Source organism: Cygnus atratus, chromosome 7, assembly GCF_013377495.2.
Source record: "Cygnus atratus isolate AKBS03 ecotype Queensland, Australia chromosome 7, CAtr_DNAZoo_HiC_assembly, whole genome shotgun sequence".
In the NCBI taxonomy this organism is placed as follows: Eukaryota; Metazoa; Chordata; class Aves; order Anseriformes; family Anatidae; genus Cygnus; species Cygnus atratus.
The window spans coordinates 7,488,912-7,506,445 of record NC_066368.1 but is presented as its reverse complement, the minus strand read 5'-3'; the positions used below and the strand labels follow the sequence as shown (position 1 = coordinate 7,506,445).

The 17,534-nt window shown below is 44.5% G+C and overlaps 1 protein-coding gene across 1 annotated transcript in view; it reads right to left on the bottom strand.

Annotated features, from left to right (window-relative positions):
- SHTN1 (shootin 1) overlaps positions 1-12,736 on the bottom strand; it is a 61,688-nt gene extending 48,952 nt beyond the window's left edge. The window contains exons 1-2 of the mRNA XM_035547846.2: positions 12,564-12,736; positions 4,355-4,407 (exon numbers count right to left, since the gene is read on the bottom strand). Coding sequence (XP_035403739.1) covers positions 4,355-4,407; positions 12,564-12,621 — 111 coding nt within the window. The 5' untranslated portion in view covers positions 12,622-12,736. The remainder of the gene's footprint in view (positions 1-4,354; positions 4,408-12,563) is intronic.
- Positions 12,737-17,534: the final 4,798 nt, after the last annotated feature.

Here is a 17,534-nt window from a genome sequence, read left to right as displayed (position 1 = left end):
TTTTGCTTCCAATCTTTTTAATCTAATATTTATAGCATCATTATCCCAATAAAAACCAAGGATAATAGACGACATTTCAGTCCTGAACTAGCTGCAGGAGTCGATGTTAATTACTTGGTAATGAAAAGTCATCGCATTTGTACTTTCAGAAACAAGTCACAGTTCAGTTTCCAAAATTCATTTTGCAACTAATTCCTTCTGATTCTTCATCTCTAAAGAACCAATTTCAGCAGCTTTGCCAGCCCAGCTCCATCAGAGATTTTTGCCTTTAGGCACACAATATGAGGCAATACTTTCAGCTCTAATGCAGAGAACCGACTAACATGCTGACTACTTCGAGCAAATCATCTACGTGTCAAGTAGGGGTGTTCACACCAAATACTGCCTATACAGCAAGGTGATGGCAGTAGATGGACTCGGCGTGGACTCGGAGCTAGCACAATACCAAGAGAGCTCCATGCCAGCACGGGATCCTGATACCACACGACTATGTCGGGTAGTCAGTGAATGCAGCCACGCAATGAATGAATGCAATGCAACTGGAAGGCTGGGGGTACACAGGTCTGCACACCCGCTCCCACCCACCTAATGACCCTCTGCCACTGATTTCAGGGAGACAATTAGTGGGTTTCTTGTCTATTCTCATCTAACAGTCTTCTATTTTGCCAGCTACTTTGTACATAAGGTCCTACTGACTTCAGAAAAGGGCCTTCAAAGGGCAAAAACAAGGAGGAGACTGTTCAGCCCAGATATTAAAATGCAAGAAGTTCACATGGTAGCCATATCGTCAATTAAGCCATTGCTAAGCAACACAAGATACATTCTGTCCCTTTTACACAAATTGTAAAATTTATGCAGATTTAATGCTTGCTCTAAAATTATGAGTTTGGCACAGCGTGCAAAAGTATCCTATGACATTTGCTATGCTCCTTGAAAGAATGAGCATGTCATCGAGGCAGAATCCCTTCTCTGTTCCCATTTGGTGACAAAACATATAATCCATTCTGTATGTGTGCTTTAACAGAGAAAACACCATGAATGATCTATCAGAGATACAGTATTACACCTACTGTTTGGGAAAGCTGTCTTGCTTTTTTTTTTTTTCTCCTACTGGCAGAATGACAAAACACTGTCAAAACCAGTGTTCAGAGTCATTTCTGTCTGATTAGCAAGTAGTCAAATATTTATTCATGATCTGACTCTGAATATGTCAGAACTGCATATTAACTACACGTGTGTGCAACTGAGCACTAGTTACCTATTTATTTCTTTTTGTGAACTATTACACATGCTTAGTTGGTTACTTCGATTCAAAGGGTGACCTAAGAGAAGTAATCTGCCGGTGTCATTTTTGCTCCTTTTTTTTTTAAGTACTTAAAAATACTAATAAAAAAATGCCTGGGCTAGTTTTGTCAAAGACCCCACCAGAGCTCTCCAAATCAGCAATTTAAAAAAAGGGAATGGGCAAGAGACACTGTGGATCAAAGATCTGATTTTTTGCTCCTGAATTTTCAACGTTAGTAGCATCCTCTTAAGTGGTAGCGTTTTGAGCAAAGTAGCATACGTAAAAATCAATTGACTTTCCTATTTTGAAAAAAAATTAAAAAAAACAAAAAACAAACAGTTTCAAAAATTTTCAAAAATTAAAATTACATGTGATTTTAAGTTAGCTGCCTGCAAGGCGCTTAGTTCCTTGTTTCTAATATAAAGTAGGACCATTGTTCCATTAATTAAATGGACATAGCTCAGCTTCCAGAGCCACACAGGTGTCCTGGTGACTTAGAAAAAAATTCCACTGAGTGTGTCAAAAGCGTATACACACAGACTATCATCTAACTCCATGGTACTTTCCACAAATCATCTACAAATCTGTCTTAAAAAATTATCTTACCTTCCTCCTATCAATGCAATTGTGTCCCTAATACAGAGGGAGTTTACACTCATACTGACTGACAATGGCAGAAATTGTAATGGAATTTACTCGCAACTTCCAAGATCCACAGATAGAGGTACCCTGTGCTATAACTCCTCCAGATCAGGTTTAACCCTACAAAGCATAAACTAAGATATAAAGTTACAGAGGCGTTAATGAGCCTTCAGGATTACCCAGCCCTCCAATAGTTTCTGCCAGTATTAGCACTGTAAGTAAACATAACCATGAACTCTGTATCAGTAGATTCTTTTCACGCAGAAGAAATGCACTCAGGGCCTCCCACTTAACCACTTGAGTCCAAGCACTTAAACCATTAAGCAGAACTGCTTACATAAGCTCACCAACCTGCGGGATGGAGGTTCTCACACCCCCCATCTTCTAGTTGGGCAAATGAGTTCAGCACGTGCTCGGTGCTGGAGGATGCCCAACTGTTGTGCAAGTATTTTGAAAAACATCATACCAGGTTTCCAAAGAAACCCACAGGAGTGACTACAGAGAAGCAGTTATAAGAAAGAAATCTTGTGAAAAAGAGGAGTAAGGAAGAAAGAAAAGCAGAATGCAAGTAGTAAGCTCAGAACATTTCATCTTGATTCTGGCAGCAAATTTTTTCATTTCAATTGCCTCTGAAAAAAATTTTGTAAACACAAATGAAGTTCAAGGAAACCCTCCTCAACAATCCCTGCCCTTTCCCCAACATAAAGAAAGCTTTGCTGAAGAAACACCAATGCTAGCAGGAGTAAGTTTCAGGACAAAGCTGAAGAGCTCCTTCTCCATGCAGCAGGCAGCCCAGCTGTGGAACTCCTCACATGTGATGGAAGTCAAGCCATCAACGTGGGCTCGAGGGGAGACACACACAGAACACAGACAGCTCAACAAGTCCCTGGGCTACAAATGATTTGGAGGCCGGGAGAGCTCTCTGGGGAGGTTATTCTACACGATCTTACAGCCCTTACAGATGGGCTCGTGGTCTGCCTCAGTTTCACCCTCCTTTTCTCCTGAGCACTAGGAAGTTAACTGCCACAGTTTTCCAGGTAGTGAACACTGAGGACAGGTTTCCTGGGATATCTGAGGGTCTGGTACAGGACAGCAGAATGGGAATGCAGTAACAAGCACAGCAGAAGAGACAAGAAAGTCAGTAGGTAAGGGAGTGAAGCAGAATGTGCTGAGCTCAGTGGATGTAGGCATAACGATTGCTCAAATGTGAAGATAAGCTTCAAGTTTTCTTTAATAATGAGAAAGTAGTTAAAGGACAAGGTTACAGCCTTGAATTGCATCATTTAAAACAAGCAGGCTAAAACTGACCCCTTCAGAAATGACTTGACAAAAAGCAAAACTAAACCTACATGCCCTGGCAGCTAATAAAGATTTGAAAATTAACATACAGCTTCCATCTTCAGCTCACTGATACTGGAGAAAGGGGAAATTTCTGTTTGCAGTACAGAGTAGCAGTACTGCCACTGCCCTCCTCACTATCCAGAACTGAGAAGAGACTTTCACTGGCCACAGTTTCTTTTGGCAGGTATCTGCTAAAACCCTTTTGCACGTTGACAATGGTTTACACAGCACAACACTGCCATCAAGCCTCTCTCCAAGTTCTCTCTTCTTGCTGGTTTCCTCACAGAAAAGAAGTGTCTTCGATGATCAAGAGTCCCAGGTGAGAAGAGAGACCTGGCCGAATGTGCTTAATTTCCCTACTAGGAAGACAGCTTATCGTAATTACAATAGACAACCTAGAAAGTGGATATTATTTTTGTACTACAGGACTTACACACATTAAAAAATAAAGCCTGCAGTAACATATGAAGTTCAGTCCATACATTCAAAGTCTCTTTTCGAGTTAGACAGGCATACATGTTTCATAAAAGGATATGTGATGCACTGCAAATCTGTTTTATGCTGCAGTACCTCTGTGCAGACTGAGATAAGACATCTTCCTCTCCTATTAAAAGGCATTTTGTGGAGAGAGAGGACTGAGTATCTTCAGGAATCATATTCCTACACTCTGAATTTTTAGAGGGGCTGAGCAAGGGCAGGGGTTGTTCTATTCTGTTTTCAGTCAGTTCCAGTGTGCAAATCAAGTTGTTATAAAACATTGTTTAGATCTAAGGGAAACAAGTTGTCCTAAGAATATCTAAACACTTTAGTTGTTCCATGCTGACACTGTAACCACACACAAACCAGCTATAGCAGCAGTCATCTAAATATACATACACACAGTTATAGCAACTTTTCCGGAGTAGAACATCTGGAACAGCTGCTGGGAGTTACTTACATTATCACCTAAAACAAGAAGCACTGATCAGTGATGCTGTTGGAAATAATCAGCTGAGCTCACAAAAGCAGAGGACAACCTCTCTCCATCAATAAAGTGTTCTGATACGTAGCACTTTAGTATTAAAGAAATAATCCTTGGATACAAACCTCCTCTTTCGTTTTCTTATTTTCTGCTCTAAGCTCTTCATATTCGCCAATAGCTATAGAAGAAAAATAAAGAAAAAAAAAGGTTAACACTGCAGTCTCTCTTTTACTCAGATTAGCTTTTTCATTCATTTTGAAACTCTTCTGGCTATCTACACAGACTTCTTAAATAGCATGGGTCATAAACTTCATTAACAGCCTATGGATGCACAGGATATCCTTTTAGAATTGAAGTAATTGGAAAGTGTCTGAAAAAGATGGTGGCTCCCAAAACAATCAATTTTTGATCAATGGAGAGTTAAACAATCTTATTGATTGAGTTCAGAAATTACAAGGTGAATGCACTGCCTTGCAGACACCGGTTTAAACCCGCACTGGCTCAGGTTACAGATCAATGCTAGAAAGCATGGCTGGTGCAGCGCTGTTATGCATACATACACCTGCGTACCTCCAGAGTAGCTAGGCACCTTCTACGTTTTTCTTTTACACCCCACAATGGAGACATGAAAAGACTGCATGAGTTACCCAACATGCCACAAGAACTCAGCTGCAGGGATCAGCAGGGAAGGGATCAACCTCCAGGATGTGGAGGTCCGTTGTTTCAAACCAGTAAGTAACACGCAGAAACAGTTAATCGGCTACCAGATAAGCTTCCAGTTTAAAAAGGGCACACCGAAATATACAGTAAACCACTCATTCTACTACCTTCATGCCTTATTTATGTATACCTTCTACATACCTTCATTGCCACAGGTTCCCGATCCTATCGTTCTTTCAGCGCGTCCCATACGGACTGTTTGGCCTCCAAGGCCATAGAGATTTTATTGTTACTGTAAAGAACCTAAGCACCCTTCACATTTTTTCTTGTATGTAAGCAAAAGCTACACTACTATACCAGTGTTATTTTAAGCCATCTTAATTACAAATGGATAAAGGGTTGGAATATATAGTTTTCAGCTGACGGAGATGTTGGATATTTCTCTTAAACTTCACACCTTCCCCTACATCTGAAGGCATCAACATGCAGAGTCTGGTGGATTAGCCACTTGAAAACCTGCTACTCCCTTCTAGCTTAAATATCCAAACTTTCAAACAAGCAGCTCTTAGAAATAAAGTTCCACTTTGCACTACTGTTCTCCTCTATCCCCAGTGTTTCAAAATCTGTTGAAATAAAATTAATACAACTCACTTCTGAAAGCTAGGACCAAGACACTGCTGCTCTGCTTGTCTTAGCCATGTCTATCGCTCTCATCACCAGCACAGAAATACATCAATTATGTTATTATTTTTTTAAATAATAATCAAAGTACCCTTCTTTTCTCCAAGGTTACTTCATTTTAGAGGTGCAGGAGTGAGGTACGAGGAATCTGGGATTCAGAGGCAGCTGTAGCTCCTTGGCTGGGATTGTGCAAGAAAGGGCACATAAAGTGAAACAAGACCTACTTCTCGCACAGGAGCGTAAAAGCCATGCCTCTCGATCACCATCCCCCTGCTAAGCCATTTCTGTGGTCCTCTTAGGAAAAGGAAGGCAGAGATTTCCAGCACCTGGCACCGAGAGGCAAGAAAAGGATGCCAGTTGTATCCCCAGATACAGCCTCTTTGAACTTGAAAGCTGTCGGTGCTTGCGTGCCTTTCTTAAGGCAAACTGCTACTTGCCACGCACCGCTTCGCGAACGACTGAAAAATGCAAACGCAGCCTTGTCCCACCCTTGACAGCTCTCCCCATGCGCTCCACAAACCAACAACTCTGAAGCCGTAAGCCCTGCAGGCACGAGAACAAGTTACCGCAAAGCACACCACGAGATGAACTTACACAACGCCCTGGCACCCCGTGTAACAGCTCACCTCTGCGTGATGGGGAACCGAACGGCACGGTTGAGGAAGCCCTTCCCTCTCGTACTGCAGATGGTAACGCACGACACATTTGTCAAGGCATAAAAAAATCATCAGGTGCTTCATGCCAGGCTTGTGCTGCAGCCTTCTTTGGTGTCTTTTTACCACGGCCACCCCTTACTGTCATTACCAATGATCTTTTCCTTCAATACAGCTAGCAAGCAGGAAGGTTCCGGTACCTTATTTAACATCCTTCGTCATGGAAAGCAACTTCTGGATGATGCTTCCACACAGATCCCACCTTTGGGATTTTCAGGATTGGTTTATTAAACACTAGTGAAGAAACTGCTGTTTTTACCAGGCCTGGAAACTGAGATAATAATTTAAACATGACCACACATGTTTTCTGCTGTATATCAGCTTCTCCACAAAGGCAGAAGAGAACTTTGAAATTATGAAGGGCAAATGAAAAGCTGGTGGATTTGTTATGCTTATTTTTTAAATATTAGAGGTGGGTTTTTGTTGTTGTTGTTTTATAGTGATTTTAGAGAAAGCTTTTCCAGTGTTTTATGTACCATGAAGTTTTGAGACCGCCTCAAAAAAAAGTCAAGAGCCTGGGTAAGGTTCACTGAAGCACTAACCTGCACAAAGGTGGTAACGATCTCGTCACTCTCAAGCCAATACCAGCAGCAACCAGGCATCACTTTATACGTTGCCAATTTCAAATAGATCATTTAGCCTTGAAAACCTCTTTGGCAGACTAGAGGTGTTATCCCCATTTTGATAGACTGACAAACCACATACCCTGTTGTGTGAGGACTTGCCTAACCCTCCTCTGAGAGCCAGGAATTTCTCCTTAATCTGTGAAGGCTTTCACACAGCACACCTGATAATGGCATCTGAAAACTTCTTACATCTCCTCTTGACTCATTCAGATTATGCTATACTTAAATTACCCTAGAATAAAGATTAGTGGTGAGTGAAACAAACAAGTGAAGATGCTTTACCAAAGGTGCTACTAAAATTCCAGAGCAACTATACATCATTTTCTTGAAAAATCTTCACTGTAACGCATACTGACAGTAAAAATCCTATTTTGTAGCCACTAGTCTCCAGTGAACCCTGAAGAAGCATACCAAATACGCATCAGATACCTTGAGATACTGCCATTCTCTGGCACTGACTTCAGTTTATCCTGAACAGAATTATTCCTGATACACAGAGGTCTTACGGAAATAATCAGCAGGGTCCCAATGACACTTCTTTGCTTCAGACTCTCTTCATGCAGGCGGAGGGCAACGCTACGAGTTGATTTCAAGACTAAGGAAAGAAAATATTTGGGAAGAGGAGGACAGAATATTTTGGGCTACAGCTCTTAACCCACCCAAAACATACTCGCAGCCAACCTTGTTCTTATTTTAAACTAGCCAAAGCACAGAACAGACAGCACGGGCAAACACAGCCTGCTCCTCCTTAACACGTCCTTGCTCGCTCACCAACTGCTCCCTGGCCAGGACGGGCTGTCCTGGAAGCACCCATCGGCAGACTTTGTCGGTACTCAATTAAGCAGGTAGCTCTGTGTACCACAGCTCCTTTAATTACAGCTTAGTCTTCCGATTTTTAGTTGTCAGCCTGTCTCCCGAACCTGGACTTGCCAAGAGAAGATAGGTATTATCTCCATTAGATGTTTTTATATTGGATACTTACTATGCTAAAAAGCACTTATTACTAAAACAAGGTCACAAGAGGAGAAGTATGTAATGACTATAATTCGTAACGAACAACCAGAAAAGACACCTTCATGTATACAGAGCGAGATGGTCAGACTTCCCACTCTTTTTATAATAAAAAAGTTAATCAACCTCCCTTCTAAAGCTGCATATTAAAAAATAGGAAGAAGAAAAACCTTAGAAATGCTGCATTCCTATACTTTAGCTTTTATGTTGTAAACCAGGGCAGTCTTCAAGCAGACTGAGGTCCCTTCCATGACAAATCAGCACATAATCCAACCTCAGATTCAGCATTTCAACCTCACTTGATCAACAAGCAAGCAGAGCTGTCCAAAAAAGCAGGGCATTCCCTCGCTGCTCCCTGGACTGCAGGCAGGCATGTCTGTGCGGGCACAGGCAGGAGCCAAAGCCTGCAGTGCCCTGGGTGAGGTGAGCTGTCCTAATGGAGTCACTTCGCTGGGAGAAGGGAATTCACACCTGGCCTTTGGCAGCTTCGGACGGACCCTTAAAGGGAGAAGGACCCCTGTAGCAGGACGACACCAGAAGCTTCGTCGGTGTGGCTCCTGCCGCACTCCTCATATCCCAGAGCGCTTGGAAAACAGGGAGTGGGGCCAAACCTGCTGCACAAACCCTCTCTCAAAAAGCAACGACCTGCTGACGAGCAAAGCGTGCGCAAGGCCTGGGAACCGCTGCCAGGAGTGAAAATAAAGGTCAAAAGCACTGGATTCTTCCATTGTTCCCCGTTTTATGCACAAAGATCTTCTGCAAAGATCCCTTCTGCTAAACCCAAGTAAACCCAGCAGGATGCAGCGTGGCATTGGTGGCACTAGCCACGTGCAGGCTGTAAGGTTGAGATACCAAGCAGTTCCTTAAAAGAAAAATCACACGTAAGTATATAAAGGCAAGCATTAAAAATGAAGACTAAGTCAGATACTGCATCCGTGTTCCCACATGCTTTAATTTTACTCAAATCTGTAGAACTATGTACAAAGGTGTTTTTTTTACTGAGACTCCAAATTTGTATCCTGCAGTCCTACGGCTCCCTGCATGCCAGAAAGGGAAATTAAACATACTACAGGCTGATAAAGCCTAATCAGCTCATACGGAAAGATTTGCCTTCACAAGTTTCTGAAAACCAGGCGGGGTTACACACAAGCAACTGAAGTGGGAAACGCGTGTACACTCTTAACAGATGAAGAAAGCGTTCAAGCAGGAAGGGTTTTGCTGGGGAATGATGGCTACTGTGTACAAAGGCACACACAGGTACGTGGAATAAAATCTGCAGAGCAGGTGACTACAGAAGAGAACAGAGCAGCCAACAGGATATCCTACCCTGAATAAAGAAATTCCCCTGGCCATAAAAGTTACTCCTCTGCCACAAAGAACAAGTTTGTCAAATTGCATTAAGAGCTTGTCAATGTCACATGCTGTAAAAGTGATACCCTGAGATGTTTGTGCCTGACTGGTGGTCTGTCCTTTAGAAGGCATATTCAACGTTTCTGGCACTTTTTTTGTTTTTTAAAGAGAATGAGCAGATCTAAAAAGCAAAAAACCATAGGTACAATGTGTGGGGTTAGAGACAGGAAATCATCACACTTCATCAAAAAAGTCAACAAACACAAAGTACAATAAGACCTTTAAAATAGGTGAAGAAAATCATGTTTAGTATCTGTGTAGTTAACAGCAGTAACTAGTTAACACTAGACAACTACAGTAATCTAGCAAAGTTGCCAGAAATTTGACTGTGATAGTGGCAGGTGTAGTTTTATGTAGAGTGTAACTCCAGATGTTGTGGTTGCTGGCTGCTGTTTTCATCCAAACAAAGATGTGACCGCAACTGAAGGCATTTCTTTAAGAGCAAAGTTCTGGCAGTGCCAATCAAACCAAAGACAAACAAGGCAACCTTCCATGCTGCAAATCGATCACGGCTGGGGCAGCTGCTAGGCTGGTTTGCTGGGTCCTACACCGAGCCATTGGTAAGGCAAGGTTTTGCCCACCTCATTTTGTTTCCAGAAGCATTTGGTTTTCAATTTGAGTCTCACCCATCGGGATTATACGGGCCAGTTAAGTGGAAACGTGTCCTGCTGGAGATATCACTTAGAGTACCTTCAGGTAGCACTAATGTTTACAGCAGATCTGCTTTATCTAATCAAGCCATCTCAGAGCTATTTAAAGTATTGTTTGAGTTTTAGTTCTGTAAGTCCTAACTATCAACACAGAGATCGTGTTTCTCCACGATGCTCAGCTCAGACTCGGTAACAGAGCAAGCTGAAGAAGGAGCAGTGTCAGGTATCCAACTCTAATATGCAGGCCTTGGAAAATTCGGCGTGGGTGAAAGACAAGCACATCACGCTCACAGACAGCCTCGGCATCCTTGCCGCTGCTCAGAGCCCTGCCCAGCAGCCAAGTGGATTTGCCCAGCCACCAGTCAGTGTCACAGCTGCCACTGACAATTGCGTGGCTGCCGTGAAACACCTGCCTCAGGTGCGATCTGCTGACCTTGCCTGGGAAAAGGATAAGCAGCAGTAGAAACGTTACAGCCAGCAGCCACGTACGGGCTGCTGCCTTCTCCTCTGCCTTTCGCATCGCCTCCCAGCCCGTTCAGTTACCCGGCGTTACCTGCCAGGTTGTTTCTCAAGACTAGGAAAACACATCCTGAAAGAGAACCTGAACAAGGGCAATGGAATGAACGTCATCAAACTCCTTCAAATCAACAGGCGTTATCCAGAAACCTGACAACAGGCCAGAATGTTACAGTAATCTGAAGCCATGTAACGCTTTAAATGCTATAAATACAGGGCTCCTGAACAGAAGGTACACCCAGCACCCCAGGCGTTCAGGGACTGCAGATCCTTCCATCATCTGCACTTACTTTCAGAGTAATATTATCTATACCTGAAAGTGGAACAGAGGAAAAATTCTAGCCAGCCATACAATTACAAAAACGCTTGCTAGTCTCACAACAAATTACTAACACTCCTAATTTTGGGGAACATCCATCAAGAACAGAGCCTTACAGGTCAGGATCTGCCTGTTAGTTTCTGTTTCAATAGCTTAAGAGGATCTAGGACAGCCAGTGCTTGAGTTACAGCATCTTTCCTTTGAACTTACTCTTGGAGTCTCATAAACTTTCTTTACACATCAGTGGTGACTCAGTCTACCAGAGCAGAACACTTTCAGATTTCAAAACTGAAACCCCAGTCCCACTAAGTCAACAAGAAAATTCTAACCAATTTCAAGAAGCTAGGATTTCTCTGAAGAGTAACCCAAACCTGCCTTGTTAGCAACTGATTATTGTCATTTTAACAACTGTCGTTTTGGCACAGACAGCTCTTCTGGAGCCAACAGTACTGGAAGGATGCAGTCAGTCAGAAAAAAACCAGCTTTTTAGCCTTATTTTTTGGTCTCACGGTATAAACATGACCATGAGTTTTAAACCACCTGTAATCCTTGAAATGCAGAATCTATCTGGGGCAGCCAATAATTGTGGGTTTCCAATACTGAGTGTACGGGAACAAGCAAAAAAAAAACCAAATGCCAAGGCCAGTGATCACAGATATCCACCTTAAGTTTGGTTCAGAGAAGCTCCTGTTTAACCAGACAAGGTAGAAACTGTTCCAGACCAGCTTGGTTTGGACATAGACTGACCAGGGGAGGTAGAAAAATGGCCTACCTTCTGAGTATCCAAGCTCTTTTCCACACCCCTTCTTACGGAATACAAAATATTACAATGTTTTAGTTTTCTAACCAAACACCACACTCGTGGAGCCGACCATCCATAAGGCTGAAGCACTGGACTTCTCTGCCGGATAGTGACTCACACAGGGAACCCGACCAGCCCAAGACAAACGCGTTCATTCATTTACACTGGAGCTACAAAGGCTCTGCAGAAACTCACGGCGTATCAGGGCTGGCCCTGAGCTACCACCGGGAAGTTTGCACACCAGTGAGGACTGGAACGGGAGGTGCCTGATGGGTTGGCGTGACAGGCCCTGACACACAACAGGCGCAGATGGACACAAAGTTCAGACACAGCAAGGAGCTTCCCATGAAGGTAACTGTCCAAAGGAAGCCCTCGGTGCGGCTGGACTTTCACCTCTCGAAGCTGGCCAGCCCCGCTGCTGAGGTGGTCTCCCAGGGAGCTGCGTGTGAGGGTGCAGACACCTAGGCTCAACGGTGTCACCCAGGGGTTACCAACCTGTCACAGCTGGTGGCGTGTCACCAGCCTGACAGCCAGGCAGGCCATGAGGTGTTAAAACCCGGGTTAACAGCACCCCCGGCCCACGCACGGAGCCCCTCACCCTACACCCCCATCGCTTCGGTGCCCACCCTGAGCAGGTGGAAAGCAGCGCAGGTGCGGGCAGGCGAGGCACCTCCGGGGGGATCACCCACAGCGTGTCAGCTCCCTCATTTAATCCCCAGCTCCCTCGTTCCATCCCCAGCTCTCTCACATTATTCAGGCTTTTTGTTTTCTCCCCTGCAGGGGCCTAGAAGCGAGCGGAGCCCGGGCCGGAGCCGCCCCCAGGCCGCGCCCCGTCCCCCGCCGGCCACCCCGAGCCCGGAGCGGTACCGGGGGGAGCAGCCGCTGCCCTCAGCACCAGCCGGGGGCGAGCCCCCCGGCCCAGAGCCGAGCCCGGCCCGGCCCTTACCTCGCTCCTTGAGGCTGGCCAGCAGCTCCAGCTGCTTCTCCTCGTCCGAGCTGTTCATCCCGCCCCGCTCCGCTCCGCCGCACCTAGCGCCGCTCGCACCTGGCGCCTTCCCCGGGCGGCGGCCGCAGCCCCGGGGCGGGCTCGGCGAGCGGCCCGGCCCGGCCGGCTCTGCACATGCCCAGACTCCCGCGGCGCCCCAGTGAGCATGTGCGGGGGGCGGCGGCGGCACCGATCGCTGCCGGGCCCCGGCACCGCCCGGCACCGCCCGGCCGGCTCCCCGCCGTCCCACGGCTCCCCGCCGCCCCACGGCTCCCCCCCGGCCCGAGCGCGCGGGCGCCGGGCTCACGGGAACTCCCCGCCCGCGCCGGGGGTCCCCGAGGGGTTGGTGGCGCTGAGGGGACGGTGGGAGCCTTGGGAAGGCAGGACAGGCAGTGGGGTCTGGATGGTATGGAGGGGTAGGAGGGAACCCCCCCCACACGGCACGGGGCAGAGGAGATGGACCTACTGGTCCCGTTGGCCTTGTCCTGACAGGACCTTGTCCTGAAGAGCGAGCACGGCCAGCCAGAAGGGAAGCAGCTGTGTGCCATCCTACAGCCCAGCTGTGGGGCTTTTGATGAGCGCTTTTGCACACTTTCAAAGAATCACGGAGTCATCTAGGTTGGAAGAGACCTCCAAGATTGCCTAGTCCAACCTCTGACCTGACACTAAGAAGTCCTCCACTAAACCATATCACTAAGCTCTACATCTAAAGGTCTTTTAAAGACCTCCAGGGATGGTGACTCAACCACTACCCTGGACAGCCTATTCCAATGACTAACAAACGCTTCAGTAAAGTTTGTGTAGAACAGCCTTCTACTTGGATTGACGTGCCACCCAAAGGAGTGGTGGGGGTGTAAAACTACTCTTTGAGCTTAGCATTGGTACATTGAAAATGAAGAAGAAAAAAAACCAACCAACACACTGTTACATTACTGTTTCCAAGGGGTTTAGGGAAGCAACTGCAGGCCAACATGACCAAAACTTTTGGACAACATCAGGGCAGAGGGCTTTGACAGAAACCACCTTTGCCTCATTCATCTGAAGTTCTGCCTGCTGTTCTCCAGTTTGAAAAAGATCCAGCAATGAGCTCTGCATTGAAAGAGCGACCCTAGCCAGCCCATCTGAAGGCTGATATCAAGTACACACCGTAGCTACACTGCAGAATTTGGTTCTGCCCATTTTACGTTGAACTTCAGAAACTCAAAAGCCAGAAGTTTGAAATAAAGTTACTGCTTTTGATGTTAACTAGCCAAATGCTGTGCTACACCCCATTCACAGTGCACAACACTAGAGTGAATTTGAAGTAGATCTCAGTCTCCAAGAACTCTTTGTCAGTCACACTGAAGCTGTGGCCCACAGTAGTGGTGAACTGAACAACAGTCTTCATATTTACTCTTTAAGCATGGGAAAGGCACAGCTCATCCATCTCCCTTGGCAAAACCCATAGATGACCATGGCTGTCAGAAATCTACACATCACAGACATGGCAGCATTAGTTAGAAACATCTGTGAAGGAAAGGAAGAAGACCTCACTACAAATTGTTGCTCAGTCCTCCTGCCTCCTCCTTCCCTGACTGTATACTCTAGTCTTCGTGACATAATAAACCTTTAAAACATGAAGAGACTTTGTATTGATATTTTAGTGTTATCTGTCCTAGGCTGGTTAATAGCATGTGTAACATCCCGGAAAGGAGCACAAAGAGCCATGTGAGCTGTACCAGTGTCTCAAAGGGTGATATGCTCAGGTAAGGCATGTGGAAAGCTCAGAAGCTAGTCAGCTTGTTTTGAACTAGTCAGTACAAAACACGTTTAACTACACAAAAGTGAAATTATAAATCCATGCTCCTAGAGAGAGTCATACGCAAAGAATGGGAAATTACCTTGGAAAACAAAGGCTCTGCAGAGGTCGTGGGAGGCAAAGCGTGCAAGTAATTATATACATGCTGCCAGTAAGGTGCTGCAGCAGAAGAACTGGATGTTCGCTTTCAACCAGAAAAAAAAATTGTTCTGTGACATTGACAAGACCAAAATAATGATACTGTATCCAGTTCTTCAAAAGATGGTAGAGTCATTTACAGAGAAAGCAAAAGAGAAAAGCAATCCAAGGTTTGAGGAGAGGACTTTGCAACGAGAGACTGCAAACTCCTGGTCTTTTTAATTGAGCAAAAATGAAACAAATTATTTGATTATGTTAATTTCAGAGGAGAAATCATTGGTACTTGAGGGCTTTTCAGCCTAGTGGAAAAGACTCAGCTACATTCTGTGTCTGCAACCAGAAGCTGAACATAAAAACTACAAGTAAAGTCACACATCAATAAATGCCTCCATTTTGAAGAACACAGAGGTCCTATTTAAGTCTTTGGAGTTCTGGGCTGACCTCGGTTTTGAATAGCCCCCACTTTAAGTCAGAGCAGTTTTGCCAGTGTTTTCATTTTTAGCATCCTTTCTTGGGCTGCCTGTTGGCTTCCCTTCAGCCACAGGTTTCATTCCAACTCCCCTTCCCTTTGCTGATATCATCCCCTCCATTCCCAGACCAATTTCTTTCATACAGTGCCGTAGCAGGATTTGCAAAATAATCATTGTAGGGTTGCTTACTGTGCCAAGACACCGGACATCTTCATCTTGCAACAATGTTCTGTCTGTTGTGAGCTGCCAGAAAGGCATAAAATCTCTTTGATATTCACAGAGACAGTAAGCCAATTCTTCCATTATTTTATTTATTTATTCAAGTTAAAGTATTAGGGGTCAAAAGACTTCCCTTCCATAACTTCAATATTGCAGCTTGAGCATTGTTCTTATTGCTGTTATTCATTTAGACCTACATCAAGTTACAGTAAGCATTTAAAGCAAGCGTGTCCTTGTTGCAGACCCTTTTGGTTGCAATAGTAGGAGGGATGCCACTCTAACATTGTTCCTCAAAGGTATTAACTAATTGTTCATCAAGCTTTGTCAAATAGGCTTGCTTCTCAAGCTAACTTTTTCAAGTTAGCAGACAGCAGAGAAATGAACTCTTACTAAATTTGCTAATGTAATTGTTGTACTTGCTAATGGACCTTGTGTTCTACAAGGACTTAACACCTCCAGTAGCATTTCCCCCAATTATGAATTCAGTTCATTGTTTCTAAGTTACTTTAAATAAGAGTCTGTAATGCCTGTACTGTTCTGTGTAATAATGCCTACATTGTGATCTGATAGCCGATGCTATAAACCATTAAGATCATAAAAGTTTGCGCAGGCACTTCAAGCATCCAACATGGGATTTCACAATGTTTAAATAGGGATTAGGTAATTATTGCTTCCTGCAGCAGAGAAAGAGAAGCAACATTGTACTTTGAACATAAATAGCCAGTTTTCAGTCACAGCATTTCAAGAATATTATTTCTGCTTTGTTAAACTGGAAAGCTAAGTCTAAATGTGTTTGAAAACTTGTCCAGTTCACTGGCAGCACCAGTACTGGGGGAAAAATTGAGGACTGAGTCACTTTCTACTGGAAAATCCAAGTCAATGGATGACATCAAGTATATCCACATCCTTTTGGAGATGAAAATTCAGATGAAGTCACCATATTTTTGTTATTTTTATAATTTTGTCACAGACTGTGCAAAGTTTTGAGAATCACAGGTGCTACTAGGTAGGAAATTTAAAAAAAAAATATAGTGAAGTTTAGAAGCACTTTAGAAAGTGGGATTAATACTCAGATCTTGTCCAAGTGGAGCAATGATTTTAGCTGGGTATCATTCTACACAACTCTATACTATTCTACACAATTCTATACTGTTCTATACATATGCTTTTTCTATACGGGGATGAGTAAAAATGAGTGCATTGTTTGGGGAAGTTAAGAGTAAATTAAGTCAATATATGTCTGTAAATAAAAGAGAAATACTGGACAAATACGTACTTAAGACACCATGGTTTCTTCCTATTGTGCTTAGGTCTGGTGGGACATCAGAGAGAAAGCATGTCACCTTCTAACACACTTCTAATTGAAACACAGGCCAGCTGTGGAGTGTCTGCAAGAAAAAAGGGTGTATTTGGGGAGATTATTTGCTGTAGAGAAAATTAAGGGAAAGAATAATAATATATAATAATAAAGACTATCACAAAGTTGTTAAACTGTCCTCAATAACCATTGGATTGGAGAATTGACAATTAGTGCAAGGTTTAAACTGTAAGAGTGGAGACGAGGGGCTGGATATTTAAAAAGGTTCTGTTAGTGAAAGCATTGGAATAGGCTACAAGTGAGGGGGAAGATGAAATCTTCAGAAGTTTCTAACAGGTTTATAAGGCCCATGGGGCTTTGCCGTTCCGACTGCCTCTGTGGGTGATGGGACTGAGAGCAAATGTCACTGCTCTGCCTCCAGCTCCCATCATCCACACCAAGGCTAACCTCATAAAAGACCTCCCCTGCAGTCTTTCCAGTGCTTCATAAGCAATCCCATATTTCAAGGCAGGTTCACATATACACAGGAGCTGGTGAGGGACTTTGACTAAGCTACAAGAGGGATGGGAGAGAAAACTAGAGCTCAATGACAATACCTCCTCTCTGCTGAATCTTTCAACATGGTAATCCAAGCCAGATATTCGGAAGGGTTTGCAAAGTCTGTGTTCTGATGGATGATTCAGTCTTCACAGATCTCTGCTCCCACCCCCTGTTATTCACAGATGATGTTTATAAGCTTTATTGGAAATAAGACTGACATTTGTTCAAAGCCCTTTGTTGCTGTTCCCCTTGCAGCAGGACAGCTTTATTCCTTGCACCTGCTGCTCCCTGGGCCATGCCCAGGTCTATGTGGGCTCCCCAACTTGGGATTGGGTACAGCCATGGCTCAGCTCCTGTCACAGAGGGGCACCGACAAGCAGAGTCCCAACCTAGGTGCATCTTCTGGGGCAGCATCCCTGAGCAAGAGCAGTGGGGGCAGCAGCTCCAGG